The sequence below is a fragment of the Camelina sativa genome, chromosome 20, assembly GCF_030686135.1.
Source record: "Camelina sativa cultivar CO46 ecotype springtype chromosome 20, ASM3068613v1".
Classification (NCBI taxonomy): domain Eukaryota; kingdom Viridiplantae; phylum Streptophyta; class Magnoliopsida; order Brassicales; family Brassicaceae; genus Camelina; species Camelina sativa.
The window spans coordinates 15,004,172-15,019,310 of NC_141899.1; the positions used below are offsets into that span (position 1 = coordinate 15,004,172).

The 15,139-nt window shown below is 35.1% G+C and overlaps 2 protein-coding genes and 1 pseudogene across 2 annotated transcripts; 2 read left to right on the top strand and 1 right to left on the bottom strand.

Annotated features, from left to right (window-relative positions):
• The first annotated feature begins 8,629 nt into the window (after nt 1–8,629).
• On the top strand, nt 8,630–10,981 carry LOC147918891 (myrosinase-binding protein 2-like; annotated as a pseudogene).
• Nucleotides 10,982–11,344: 363 nt separating this feature from the next.
• LOC104772560 (uncharacterized) lies at nt 11,345–12,801 on the top strand. Its single transcript, XM_087506561.1, has 4 exons — nt 11,345–11,465; nt 11,550–11,654; nt 11,909–11,978; nt 12,069–12,801. The coding sequence occupies exons 1-4, from the start codon at nt 11,379–11,381 to the stop codon at nt 12,758–12,760; spliced, it is 954 nt and encodes a 317-aa protein (XP_087362687.1). The 5' UTR covers nt 11,345–11,378; the 3' UTR covers nt 12,761–12,801.
• Nucleotides 12,802–13,246: 445 nt separating this feature from the next.
• Nucleotides 13,247–14,926, bottom strand: LOC147918892 (glutathione S-transferase T2-like). The gene is made up of 2 exons (XM_087506639.1): nt 13,879–14,926; nt 13,247–13,794 (listed from the first exon to the last, which is right to left on the bottom strand). The coding sequence occupies exon 1, from the start codon at nt 14,299–14,301 to the stop codon at nt 13,879–13,881; it is 423 nt and encodes a 140-aa protein (XP_087362765.1). The 5' UTR covers nt 14,302–14,926; the 3' UTR covers nt 13,247–13,794.
• Nucleotides 14,927–15,139: the final 213 nt, after the last annotated feature.

Genomic DNA, 15,139 nt, shown 5'->3' on the forward strand with positions numbered 1-15,139 from the left:
AAATTCAGTCGTAACATAGTCGGTAAATAGCGACAATATTACGACTATGGCTTGTAGTCGTAACCATAGTCGTAAGTTAGTCGTTACTAGTTACGACTATTGGATGACTATGTTACGACTAGTTTGAAAATAGTTGTGAATTCGTCGTTAAATTATACGACTCTGTGGCTACTATTTAGCGACTATTTGACAACTATGTTACGACTTTAAGTCAGATTTAATGACTGGTTTGACGACTATAGTGATTAAAATCAAAATTGTTTTGTTTTGTTTTATAAATCCAATTTCTAATCAAACAGAAACCTAAAATTCATATTTTTAATAACCAAAAGTTCACCACAATAGTAATTTGTTCACCACATTAGCAATTACAAAAAGAGAACCAAAAGTGATCAATCAAAAACTATGATTGACACATCATCCCAAAGTGACAAGTTCATAATAACCAAAAGAGAATCTAAACCATAATAAATAGCCGAATAAGTAGCCTAAGAAGTAACCTAAGAAGGAGGTTGTTGTGTTGGAGTGGCGGTGGATGCATCACTTGATTCAGACTCTTGGAATTCAACATAGGCCGGACACATCTTACGGATGAACTTTTCCAAGTGCTCTATCTTCTTCTGTTGCGCAGCCTGAACTTTGGAGTGTTCTGCTTCACGAGCAGCTTGTTCTTCAATTATACGATGAGCTTCCTTCACTTGCTCTTGTAATGCTACAAACGATGACGACTCTCCTCGTTGATAGCTCTTGCCATTGAGAAGATCCTTGAGGCTTCCAAGTCCAAAAATATTACCTCGTGAATCCTTCTCAGTGGACTTAGAAAAGAAAAAATGAAACTGTTAGTTCTGAAAATGAATGTTTTGAAGACTCTTTAAATATAGATTGTGAAAATGGTACTTTACCTGAAGAAAGATGGTCGTATAATCTTCTACTGTGAGCTCCTGAGCTCGTGAAGGATCTGACTCGATCTCAGATATCTTAGCTTGTAAGTTTTTCTCATAAGTTGAGAAGATCTTCTCGGCTTTTCGATCGACATACGTACCATCTGGCCTTGTATGTGTCTCTTTGAAAACCTCACCAAGACTCACCGGTCTCCCAAGTTTCTCTTCCTGGAATGTTACAAAAAAAAAAAAAGTTAAGACATAAGTTAAAGTTACAAAAGAAAGGTTAAGACATAAGTTAAAGTTACTCACCAAGCCTTGTTTGACTTGTTGATACGATGTTGGCCCAGATAAATGCGAGTGTGGACCGAGACCATTACGGTCTGACATACGAGCATTGGAATAGATTCGACTCCTTTCTTGTGCTTCTTCGGTATCCCACTGCGCAACCATTGTTTTCCAGAGTTCACCCTCGATCCATTTAGGTTGCACTCGACTAGTCCTAACGTCGCTTACCATGTTCTTCATCCGGCATTGACATATCTCATAGAAAAAATGTTGCACTGTCCCTGTAATCAATGGATCCCAAGTGTGTGTTTTCTAGGAAACAGAAAATAGAATTAAGTTAGTGATAAGCAACAATTAAAACCTATCTATAAATGATATATGACAGAAAAATATACCGCAAACTCAAGGAAGTATCTTTCTCTTCTATCCGGAGGCACACATTACCAATTGTAGAATAGACCATCAAATTTGTTTGTAAAAACCTTTGTAATCTTCCGCACCAGTTGTGATCTGGCATCCCGAGTAAACCTCATAACATAAGAATCAAGTCAGACTCGTGAATGACAAACACAATAATCAATAGTTCATGTATTCACAATAAACAATAGTTCATGACAAAACACATATATACTCTTCTAGTTACTACTAAATGATGAGAGACTTGGGAATGACAAACACAATAAACAATAGTTCATGACAAAACACATATACTCTTCTAGTTACTACTAAATGATGAGAGACTTGGGAATGACAAACAGAATAAACAATAGTTCATGTACTCGACAAAACAATAAACAATAGTACTCGACAAAACAATAAACAATAGTGATGTTGTGTGTCATCTAAAATCAACGAAGTCATCGACTCTAATCTAGAAAACAAACTCTAATCTAGAAGAAAACATATGAAAACATGTTATGAGCTGGAGATTTATACGTGTTTACATACCAAGTCGTGTTAGGCTTCGGTTCCGGAGAGAGGACGGTGGTAAAAGTATGACGGTCCGGCACCATAAGTATGGCGTTAAGAGCCCTCAACGTGTCCTCCCGGAGTTCCGGCAACACTGGATCTGACTCATCAAAGTTGTTACCGTGAGAAGAAGGATGACTTTGAGCTGGAGAGTTCTAAGCTGTAGATCTCGCAGAATCATGCAATGGATTCGATCGAACCGGAGGATTGTTCTGAGCTGGAGATCTTGCAGAATCATGCAAAGGATTCGATCTCACCGGAGGATTGTTCTGAATTTCTGGTAATGACCGAGTTGGTTGGTCATCAACGCTTCGATTCACGGAGTTCTGAAATAGAGTCTGTGGTGGTGGATAGTTTCTGACCTGCGGTGCGGCTGACGTCGAAAGTTGGGGGGAAACACGGACTGGTACTTGTGGCGTCTGAGGCGTAGGATTTTGAGCCGCCGGCGTGAAGTTGTATTGAGGCGGTAGAGGGTTGACTCTTCTCACCTTCGACGGAGGGTTAGAGCCACCGACTCTGAGAGTAGCGTTGGCGACAACATTCCTCTTTCGTCCAGGCTTCTTAAGAGGACGCATCGTGAGAATTGGCAGGAGGAAGACGAAGGATGGTGAGAAATAAGATTGAGAGATTAGGGTTTCGGCGATTGAGAGAGAATTTGGCAGAAGAAAGATGAAGGATGGTGAGAAATGAGAGATTAGGGTTGAAAAATTAGGGTTATCTCGTTTGTTAGGGTTATGGGCTGGACCGCGTAAATGGATTCCCGGGTTTAATTAACCCAAAATATTTTAAACTTAGTCGCTTATTAGTCGCGGATCAGTTGGTGCAAAATATTTTAAACAATTGGGCTTGTTTTGGGGTCCAAAATCTGGTCCAAAATCTAGTCCAAGACGTAATAACAATTTTTATGAATTTAGTCACTTTTTTGTCGCCAATCAGTAGCCAACATTAATTTTATAAAAAACATATAATTTAATTTACTTTACATATTATTTAAAGCATACTACTTATATATACACTACATAATATATTGATCACTTTAAATTTACAAACATTATTTACATATATACTTACTATAATAAAAATTACATTTTCTATTTTTAAATTAAAATTACATTTTATGACTTAGCATAAATGAAGATACTAATTTTAAAAGATCAGATCTACTGATTCATATACATTTTCTTGAGCTTCACCTTTTATAGGTAATTTTTCACTTTGCAACCAATTCACAACTGTACTAATAGAAAACAAAAGCTCAAGTCTAAAACAATTAACAATTAATAATTAATAATAAGTATACATATATTTTGTTTGTTCTTTTGAAAATGAGATTAATATGAGAATGCCACAACATGATGCATGTATTTATAGTTTATATATTTGTGAAGAATGCCAAATCATTAGTCACTACTTAGTAGCCAAATTACCGACTATTAGAAAGAGTTGCTACGTAGTCGCCAAATTAGCTGCTTTGATCCAACAAAATTAAGTTCTTCCCATTTAGTCGTATAATGGTCGTTAATCAATGACTACAATACCGATTATTGTATTTAGTCGGCAAATAACGTCTGAGTTACGACTAATACTACGCAGTTGTAAAATAGTCGTAAGATAGTTGGCAAATAGTCGCTTAATTTCTTGACTACGCATTTAGTCGCCAAACGTAGTCGTAAATACCCTGTTTTCTTGTATTGCTTGGTGGCCACAAGAGAGATTTGTGCAAAGGTCTGGTCACCACCAAAGATCAAACCGACTAGCCAGAATAGCTCTCCGGTAAGCGAGCTGAAGATTAGCGGCAGCAAGCCAGACAATGCAACAATAACTCTACCGTGAACTCACTCGCAGAAACTATCGTCTAGAACAAGACAAATAAGGGAGGTACAGTGAGAATATAATGATCTCGTAAGATGTTATAATGATTTTCACGTGTGGAATATTTAATCAAGTAAAGACAGCAAACTTACATATGGTCCAACTATTAAACCATCGTAGATATTGTCCTAACCAATTTAGTCTTTGGTTTTCTTTGTTTCTTCATCCTGTTAAAATTGTAGAAATTTTATAATAGTTATTTATTTATTTTATTTTATTTTTTTGTATGAATGTAAAATTATATTCAACAAAAAAGACTGTGTTACAATAAATGCATCTTCAAGCTGAGCAGTGAAGTAGAAATGATAGTTATTTATTACGTCCAACAAATATAAGTTTCGGTCTTATTTTTTTAAAAAATCATAAATGATACAAAATAAATAATTATTTTTTCAAATCGAAGGAGGTCGCTGCAGAGAGTTAGTAAAAGACTTTATTATTAAAACGAGTTGATGTTTTATTAAACCTGTCCAAAAGATCGTGCAAAGTTACAGCTAGAAATCATAGTAAAAGGATTGCAAGCTTTCCATGCGCAATGCATGGTACGACGACGATGTTGTCGTGCAAAGACATGATTATTCTTGTTGTCACTACATGTCGACGTGCCTATCATAAATGGATAATGATGATGATTCTCTAACGTTTTATATTTTATTATTACCTTGTTAAGAGCAATTAGTAAAATATTTATGAGTTCGATTGGTGATATATAAATGTACACGTTTTTTTACCAAAAAAATAAAATAATACCAAACTATATCAGTACCAAAAAAGTGCTAATTAAGAGTACCACATCTAGTACATAATCTTATGATTGAAAACTATAAAGACTACAAAAACTTTGTAAAAATATATTTGATAATAAAGGAATACATAAATATTGTCATAATAAGTAATTATTTATTAGTCGACAAAAAAGTAATTATTTATTAATCTGAAATATATTCTCACTAGTATTAGAAGACTACTTTATTATTTTAAAACAGGTGAGTTTTTATTTATCATAAGTCATGCAAATTAAACAGCACGTTATTTTGTAGTCACTAGTCACCAACTCACTTGTAACCCACACACGTTGTTTTGAATAATGCTATTTTATGAATTTTATAAAAACCCATAATCTGAACAATTTAATGATTCCATGTTCCTTATGCGCATATAACAGCTAACCTCAAAGTGTATAATATTTAATTAGTGGGAAAAATTTCTAATTTAATTTTGGGACGTTTTAATCACCAACTTTAAAGATGTCATTTTAATCACAAAATTTTCGTTGATTTGACCATAAACTAGCAGATTTTTGTTGACCTCGCCGTTTTAGCCACGACGTTAATTTTCTGTTAAGATCTTAAAAATGAGTTTAACTACACGTGATCTGTTTCCATTTAGCATAAACGACCACGTTTTTTTACCCCAAACAAGACATCATTTATTAAATTGAAAAAAACTAAATCTCCAAATCGATTCCAATTTCATAAATTTAAATTCTTAACTCTAGAAAGAAAATGTGTAACCACACACGTTGAGTGCATGACTATGACTTATCTAATCTTGAAATTCTCTGATTTTCGTGTTTATGTGCTGTGTGGTTTGTGGTTCATGTGGCTTTGTGAGACTCTTGTGTAGTTCTGGATCGGGTTTGGTGTGATTGGGAGAGAAGATATTTCTCTTTGAGAACTATCGTATCAAGCCAGATAGAGCCCAAACTTTAACCCCGATCTATATATACACCAACGAAAAGTTCTACACATATTTCTCCCCAAAACAAGAGTTCTATATTTAAATATTCCCCAAATCTGGGTTACAATATTTGGTTTAATTTGGGTTTAAAGTGTGAACTAATGTGACCCAGATTCAGGGAGATTTAAATATAAAACTTTTTTTTCGGGGAAAAATTTGTGTTAAACTTTTCTTTAATGGATATATAAACTGAAGTTAAAGTTTGAATTTTATTTGGTTTGATACGATAGTTCTCAGGAGGAAAATATCTTATTTTCCCATGTATACAATAAAAAGTAAAATAAAAAATAAAAATAAGTTTCAGTAAATTGATAGTAACATTACGCCACACCCCATAGGCCATAGCTCTTCTCTAATCTAAGGGTAGGTAGCAGGGAAGACGACTAATTCTCCATCGTACATATATCCTAGCCCATTTAGTTTTTTTGGTTTTCTTTGTTTCTCTCTTAAAATTGTAGAAATTTTATAATAGTTATTTATTACGTCCAACCAATATAAGTTTCGGTCTTATTTTTCAAAATCATAAATGATAAAAAATAAATGAGATATTTTTTTGCTTTCTTTCCTTTTTTCATTCATTTTTTTTCTTTCAGTTATTTGTTGTTAAGCGATCGAAGAAGGTCGCTGCAGAGTTAGTAAAAGACTTTAATAATTCAAAACGAGTTGGTCTTTTATTTAACCAGTCAAAAAAGTCGTGCGAAGTTAAACAGCTAATAGAAATCATAATGTAAGCATTGCAAGCTTTCCGTGCGCAATGCTGCGAAGATGTTTGCTTGTTGCATATTAGTTCAAAGTTCAAACTATATTTGATATTAGATAGTCATATGAAACTTGGAAGTAATCACATGGTTTTTACCTTCTTCTTCACCTTGTTTTTCATTTTCTTTCATTCGGTACTAGTTGTTTCTGATAATTGGGTAAAGAAATAGAGATACGTATTTAACACCGACTATAGAGGGTGTATAGTTGTGCAGATAGATGGAGGCACAACACACGACAAGCTTGTGGAGCTTGTTCTTGAAGACTACGGATTGGACGCGTTTAGCCATGAGCTAAACGCATGCTCTCGATGTAAACAAGTTGGACACAAAGCGAAAATTTGTCCGATACAGTATTATTGTAATACATTTGTTTTATTTTGTGTAATAATTCAGGCGTCAAGCATTATAACTCAGTCGTCATATTAATCGACGAGACCTTTCGTTTTCTGCTTTCAGATTATTCCTTGTGATAACTCAGGCACAAAACATTATAACTCAGCCGTCATATGAATCGACGAGACCTTTCGTTTTCCCGTAAATACTGTAACTTAGCATTCAAGTAATATAAATCAACTGTTTGCTTTCAGATTATTTCTTGTGATAACTCAGCCACAAAACATTATAACTTAGCCGTCATATGAATCGACGAGACCTTTCGTCTTCCCGTAAATACTATAACTCAGCCGTTCATTTTTTTTTTGAGTTGTGACGTGGAAAATCGAAAATGATGTGTATTTTAATTTGCTGATGTGTATTTTTTTTTATTTTTTAGTCAAAATAGAAAAACTAAAACCAAGAAATAAATTGTTGTTACACACAGGACACTAAACATTTAAGCAATTTTTAGAAGATTGTTAGATACGAGGAATAAACGATCTTTTTGATAAAATTGTTCAAATCCTTATAAATCTGAACAAATTTTTTTTTTGTTAACAAGATGAATCTGAACAATTCAATGCTTCCATGTTCCTCCTGGCGCATACAAGGTCTTCGCGCAAGTCTCGATCATCATGAAACAGCTAACCTCAAGTGTATAATATTTAATCATTCACTAGGAAGTAAACATAACTATAAACTTTTTCATGTTTTTAATTTGAGTTCGTAATTTTCAATTGTTGACATATACATATTATACGTTACATTGTCATTTACATATATATGGTCGTTTTTTTTTTTGCGGAAAATTACAAATACAATATTTAAGTTTCCATTACAGTGGCACAATAGTACATTATAATCACACTTATTATAATATTGATGTAATATGCAGTTCAATAATCACATTAAATTAATAAGTTAAAAATGTAACGTGAATTATGTATTTTCAAATCTAAAAAAACATTTGAAAGTAACAAATACATAGCATTTTAAATAATATTGAACTTATATTTTTTGAAAAATTATGTGAATGTATACTACTCATATTGAATTCAAAAATTTGGATTTTTATATAAATTATACACTATTTAATCAAAAGGATTTAATATTTATACATTATCATGTAATGGTTAAATAAATAAATAAATATGCCAAATCAAACGTAAATACATTTCTAAGTACTTATTAGTATAACTCAGATGTTATAAGATACAATGCCATTTAAAATTTACATTTAGTATATATAAAATTTAGAATATAGTTAATGTTAATAACTATAAACAAATAAAATCAATCCCCTCTTAATGACAATTGGTTAAATGTAAAATGTCAAAATTATATGTCGAGGTGGTTTAAAACTAATATAACATAACAAATTTTTTAAAAAATTCTATTAAAAATAAAGTTCAGCAGGTATTGTAGCAGGGGTATCAATTAGTTTAAATAAGCTAAAATTTAGTCAACAACTTTTTTCGACTTCACATCTTCTCACTTACAAATCTTCTACGTTTTTATTTTTTGTTTTCTAATAATATTCGACACGTGAAATTCATTATAACAACGTTCTTCCACGTCTTCACATCCCCCCCACATACAAATCTTCCAGGTTTTGGTTGATAGACGTTGGTGAGTAACTTAGCAAGATGGTTAAAAATGTGAAAGTGTAAATAGTAAAAAGTAAAAAGGAGTGTCAATAAATAGGGAGTAGCATTACTCCACATCTCACAGTCACAGCTCATCTCCAATCTAATAGCACAAGCGTGAGGAGACTCTCTCTCTCTCTCTCTCTCCACTTTTTTTGTCAACATTTTCTATTCACACGTTATGATAGTCCGATATGACTCCATCCTTGCTTTCGTATTTAACTTAGTTTTGCCATGCATCCATTGTTGTTTGAACTTATTGTAGTTATACGTTATCACCAATACCAATATGTTCATGTAAGTAATTTAAGTACGTTAAAAAAAATCAGTGTACTCCTTCGAAGATATAGAATACAATAATATTCTCATAGTAGAAGTGGAGATGTCAACTTATGTTCTCATTAATAGAGTTTGCGTTACTTCTTCTTCCAATGTTTTCTTTACAAGTAACCATTATGTTGTTCCTTCTATCTTATGTGTTTCTAAAATAGGAATCTGAATCGTTCAGGTTTTTCATTGAAGATAAGAGATCGAAACAATGTCTGAGAAGATAGGACCCGTTGGTGGTAACATGGGAGTTGTATTCGATGATGGTGTTTTCGATGGTGTGAAGAAAATAACTGTTGGAAATGATATTGACTGTGTGTCTTATATCAAGATCGAATACGTAAAAGATGGAGAATTTGTAACTCTTGAGCATGGGACGATTCGCGGGGAGTTGAACGAGGTAATCTATATAAACATCTTGACATTGTTTTTATTTGGTCAGTTCTTATATATCAACCTTTTATAAATTTTATAAATTGTTTGTTTCTAATGGCAAATCAAATCCAGTTTGTTGTTGATTACCCGAAAGAATCTATTACATCTGTTGGTGGAAGCTACGATTATGTTAGCCGCTATAACACAGTGTTGATCACATCGCTAATCTTCAAAACTTCTTATGGGAGAACTTCTCCAACGTTCGGTTACTCATATGGGGAAGAAATCATGCTCGAGGGTAAAAATGGAGGAAAGCTTATTGGATTCTACGGACGCTCTGGTCAGGCTATTGATGCCATTGGTGCATACTTTTCGCTAGTTCCTGCACCTGCACCAGAAAAGATTGAAGAAGTGGGTGGTAACAATGGAGATGCATTTGACGATGGTATTTTCGACGGTGTGAAGAAAATAACTGTGGGAAAAGACATTGACTGTGTTTCTTATATCAAGATCGAATATGAAAAAGACGGAGAAATTGAAACCCGTGAACATGGGACGATTCGCTGAGAACTAAAAGAGGTAATATAAATAATGTGAATTTGTTATTATATTTTTCAGTATGTCTTTTTACCATATCTTTTAATAGTTGTAATGTTTTTGTTTTTGATGGAAAATGAAATCTAGTTTGATGTGGCCTATCCAAATGAAAACATCATATCTGTTGGTGGAAGCTACGATTATGTTAATCGCTATAAGACAGTTCTGATCAAATCGTTGTTCTTCAAAACTTCTTTTGGAAGAACTTCTCCAATATTCGGTGCAAGTCCAAGTGGGACAGAATTTATGCTAGAGGGGACAAATGGAGGAAAGCTTCTTGGATTCCATGGACGCTCTGGTCAGGCTATTGATGCCATTGGTGCATATTTTTGGTCAATTCCCACACCCCAAAAGATTGAAGCAGTGGGAGGCAACATAGGAGGAGTTGCCTTTGATGATGGTGTTTTCGATGGTGTGAAGAAAATAACTGTTGGAAAAGATATTGACTGTGTGTCTTATATCAAAATCGAATACAAAAAGGATGGAGAAATTGAAACGCATGAGCACGGAACGATTCGCGGGGAACTGAAAGAGGTAATAAAAATATCATGACTTTGTTTTTTTAGTCGATTGGTTCTTATCCACCGTTTAAATGTTTATAAATTGTTTGTTTCTAATGGCAAATGAAATCCAGTTTGTTGTGGATCACATCCGTCGGTGGAAGATATGATCATGTTAACCGCTATAACACAGTGTTGATCAAATCACTAGTCTTCAAAACCTCTACTGGAAGAACCTCGCCAATATTCGGGGTGACCGATTCGTCAGGAAAGCCAGTTGGAAAAGAATTCATCTTTGAGGGTAAATATGGAAAAAACCTTCTTGGGTTCCACGGATGCTCCGGTCAGGCTATTGATGCCATCGGAGTTTACTTTGGAGCTGGAGGAACTTAAGGAGGAAGGTTACAAGACTGTTTATTGGGTTCATCAGATCGAAGTCCATGTCGTGTCTATCTCCAATAAAAGACTTACTCTCTAGTTTTATTTTTCTCTAAAGGTTTATCTTTTTGGATCATGTGTGGCTCGAGTAAGCATTTCAACTTTTGTTGTGTTTATATATGTGTAAAATAAGGTCCATGCTTTGGGATCATGTAATGTTCTCTACTTTGAAGGTGTGTTTGTTGATTTTAATAAATGATGTTTCTTTCCAATATCGTTTTTGTTCTTGGTTTGTTTTTGTGTTTATAACTTTTGAAAAAACAAAATCAAAACAAAAAGGGGAAGGAGAAAGAAAGAAACGTGATAATTAAAACAATCGCTATACCAGTTTACCTCTGATTATTAAAGGTGTACAGCCTGCTGGTGTTATTGGAAATCCCATGGGATTCCCTCTGGGATTTGCATTTGGAATTAAAGATTTTCTGTCAGGAGTACCTTTGCATTTGGTTATGAAACTCATTTGGATTTGCATTTGCATTTGGAAATCCCATGGGATTCCCTCCCGGCAGGAGTACCTCAGAGGTTATGATTAAAATAATTTCTTGTTACTATATCCATATACGTAAAACTGGATTATTTGAACAGAGCCACGCAAGAATTATTCAAGGAATGGCTTATGGAACCACAAGTCTCTTGAGTAGCACAGTTTATGCTTTAAGTGATGCTGCCATTCAATTTAGTAAAGCTGCACACAAGGTACGATGTCTCTCTTTGCTTAAAACTCTATGGTGCAGATGCTACCTTCAAGAAAATATTCACAGAATTTCCAATTTGTTGCAGGGTATTGTTGCATTTACATTCAATGAGCATGATGTTGCAAGGATGGAGAAGCAGCAATTGGGTGAAGGGTCGCGTAGCAAAGGAGTTATAGGCGAAGTGTTTGAGGTATATTTTTTGCACTTTCATTGGAAGTACGATTTATATTCTAATTTGGTGTTCACTATGTCTTTGAAGTTTGAACTTGGAAGAAGAATTAAGTTTGCTTGTGCTGAAAAAAAAAAAAAACAACAGCTGAAAAGTGAACACTGAATTGTTTCTTGCAAATTTTCTTTAATTGGTTATAGATGAGATGAAAATTTCTGCCATCATTGTTGATTTATACTTTGCTTAAAAGTAGTCCGTCGCCATGTTAATCACAGGGACTTACTGGTCTCCTTCAATCACCAATACGAGGAGCTGAGAAACATGGTCTTCCAGGCGTCATCTCAGGTAATTAGGCGAGAACCATTGCTCACGCTGTCATTTGTTTCTGGCTTTGTAATTTAATGCATGTATTAACTGGGTGACTATATGGTTCAGGAGTGGCCATGGGGATTACTGGACTGGTGGCCAGACCAACGGCTAGTATCCTTGAGGTAACTGGAAAAACCGCACAAAGTATCACAAACCGAAGCAGAATTCATAACATAAGATCCCAAAGACATAGGCTTCGCCTTCCCAGGCCTCTGAGCAGGGAACAACCTCTCAGGCCTTACTCATGGGAAGAAGCGGTGGGGACAGCAGTACTTATGGAGGTTGGAGATTCCCTGAAGTTCAAAGGAGAGAAATTAGTGAAGTGCAAGGCCCTGAAGCAAGAAGGAGCGTTCATTGTAATCACAGGGAGACTGGTATTGGTTCTAAGCAGCCCAAGCTTAGTAGGTTTCAGAAAACCGGGATCTCTCGGAGTTCCAATTGATTTGGTATGGAATATCGAAAGGGAAATCGGTTTGGAGAGTGTAATACATACAGATTGCAGCGGTGGAGTTGTCCGCGTCATAGGAAGCAATTCAGATGGTGTATGGAACTGGAGACAGGACCAGCAAAAGAAGAGCAGCCCGGCACGAAAACGATGGAACAATCCTTCAGCTCAGCCGCTTCTACAGACCAACGTAGAGCTTCCATCGGAGGAAGAAGCAGAGGACTTGTTGACTGTGTTGCTATCGACTATTGAAACAGGGAAAAACCGAAGCTGGCACAGTCGATTTGTTTTAAGTCGAAGTAACATTAGTTGAACACATAGAGTTGTGTATAGGATATAAGATTCAAAATTCTTTACCTTTCTTAGGCAGTATACTAAAGACAGGGGTTTTTTGAAACTAGTTTTTAGAATATGTGGTCTGATATGTTATTGATTATAATAATTAGATGAGTTAAACCATCATTAGTGGAGTAACCCACCATGGTTACTCTCACATTAATTAATTATATAAATAATCATAAATTAAGTTAAGTAACTCTAAGAGAACCTAAGCAAAATTACCCTATTACTAGAGAACCCCAAAGAGGTTACTCAAACATTTAAATAATAATTTTTTTAATTTGATTTATTAATTATCAAACTTTAATTATGTAAAATGATAAAACAATTATTTAAAATTTTTATATTACATAAAATAGAAAACAATATTTTACAAACTTAAACATATTTTACAAAATACGGAATAGTAAACATATTTTATAAAATTCAAAATATTATACATATTAAACAGAATTTGGAGTAAGATTTATTGTGCGGTTGCACCAAATTTTGCCAGATATGCTCGATCAAGTCTTTTTGCAAAAGATCATGCATTTGTGTATCATGAACATCATTTCGAATGCCATTATATTATGTAGATTTGTTGGGATATCTGTAGAATATGATAAATCGACATGAGAACTTCCGCTTCCTTCTCCGTGATGGAATTCCGCTGGATCGTAGAAATTGTAGTCATGTCGTTCGTCTTCCACTATCATGTTATGCAGGATGATAGATGCTCTCATTCACGGGTTACAACAACCGTGATACGCAACAGGACAACAAAAGACAAACACGTGAATGATACAAAAAACCAACACCCATTCACGGGTTACAACCGAAGTACACAACAACACAACAAAAGACAGACCCGTGAATGACACTAAAAAACATCCCTAATTCACTGGTTACAACTCGCTTCCATCTAGCTTCCATCTTGCTTCAACACACGACACAACACAACATGTTTCCCTTCACGAGACTCCTTAACACATTTGTCCCAAAACTTGAAACGAATATTAATTAAACCTGAGATAAACAAACAAGATAAACAAGATAAACAAGATAAACAAGATAAACAAACAAGACAAACAAGAGATATAAAATTGAAACCTAAATGTTTGTCAACATTTGGTCAACCAGTTTGTCTCTAAGTAGAGCTTCAGTGGGTGTTAGTTCAGACTTGTTAAGGAGGCTATCTAGCAGTCTCATTTTGCTGTTCCTCTCTTTAGCCGCTTGTTCTTGATCCTTCATTGCGATTATCTTATCCAACTTAACCACAGACCCATCCTCTACATCAATACTAACAACCGGTTGCTTCCCTTTTTTCTTAGCAGCTTTAACTCCCGGAGGTCTCATCTCGGATCCATCCTTGCACTCTCCGGGTGAGGATGCTCCTGCTCCATCTGAAGCGAGTTTAGTCCGCTTATGGCTACACTCCTCCGTGATCCATTTCTGATCATTTTTCAGTTCCCTCCAGCAATGTCCTAGCAGAAATGGCTTGTCCATGTCGTTCTTGTAAAGCTCATACGCCATGCTCAATACATCATCTTCTGATTCTCCACTCTTTCTTCTTGAACTCGCTTGTGCGTAACAGCCCACAAACTTATTGACTCCATGGTTTATCTTGTTCCACCTAGCCTTACATTGTGTAGGCCCTCTTGCATTTGAGCAGATGACCCATCGTTAGCTTTGTAGTAGGCAGCAACCCTCTTCCAGAAACTTTTAAGCCGCTGCTCATTACTTACAACTGGATCCTTGCTTGTGTTTAACCAAGCGCTTATGAGGTTAACATCCTCCTCTGCAGTCCACCTCTTTCTTATTCCCCTTCCTTCGTCTTCTTCATCCTCATCAAGCGCTACTTCGATACAGTCTTCAGTTTCAGATGTTGGGCTAAACTGAAGCGGTTGAGAAGAGATTCCAGGCCCAAAGTTTACAGGCTGAGAAGAGAGGGTTTGTGTAAAGTGGAAAGGCTGAGAAGAGAGGGTTTGTGTAAAGAGGACAGGCTGAGAAGAGAATGTATTGGGAAGAATCGAATTATCTAGGGAGTTGGAGTCTTTTTGAGAATTCATAAGATCAACAAAATATGTTTGAGGATTATGATTAAGGTTTCTAGGATCCATTGCTTCTTTTAGTGAAAGGTGATGTAAAACGATAAGGGTTTGTATAGAAAAAGTTAATGGTTTACGTTATAGTGCTTAACATGGAGGGTTTATATTGAGCTCAATGTTAGATGGTAAACAAGTGGGTTTGGGTTTTCAAATTTAAGTTTTTACCTAAACTACAACAACCACAAATTTATTACATTAAACAACCTACAAAGCCTACACCATCAAACAATAAGTTGAAGCATTCATCAAACCCAACCACTCGA

Bases quoted from the DNA above. Each gene is read 5' to 3' on its own strand.
- LOC104772560 (XM_087506561.1), top strand. From the start codon at position 11,379: ATGGCTTATGGAACCACAAGTCTCTTGAGTAGCACAGTTTATGCTTTA. The intron at 11,466-11,549 runs GTACGATGTCTC...AATTTGTTGCAG, and splicing joins TTAGTAAAGCTGCACACAAG to GGTATTGTTGCATTTACATT. The intron at 11,655-11,908 runs GTATATTTTTTG...TGTTAATCACAG, and splicing joins TTATAGGCGAAGTGTTTGAG to GGACTTACTGGTCTCCTTCA.
- LOC147918892 (XM_087506639.1), bottom strand. From the start codon at position 14,301: ATGGCGTATGAGCTTTACAAGAACGACATGGACAAGCCATTTCTGCTA.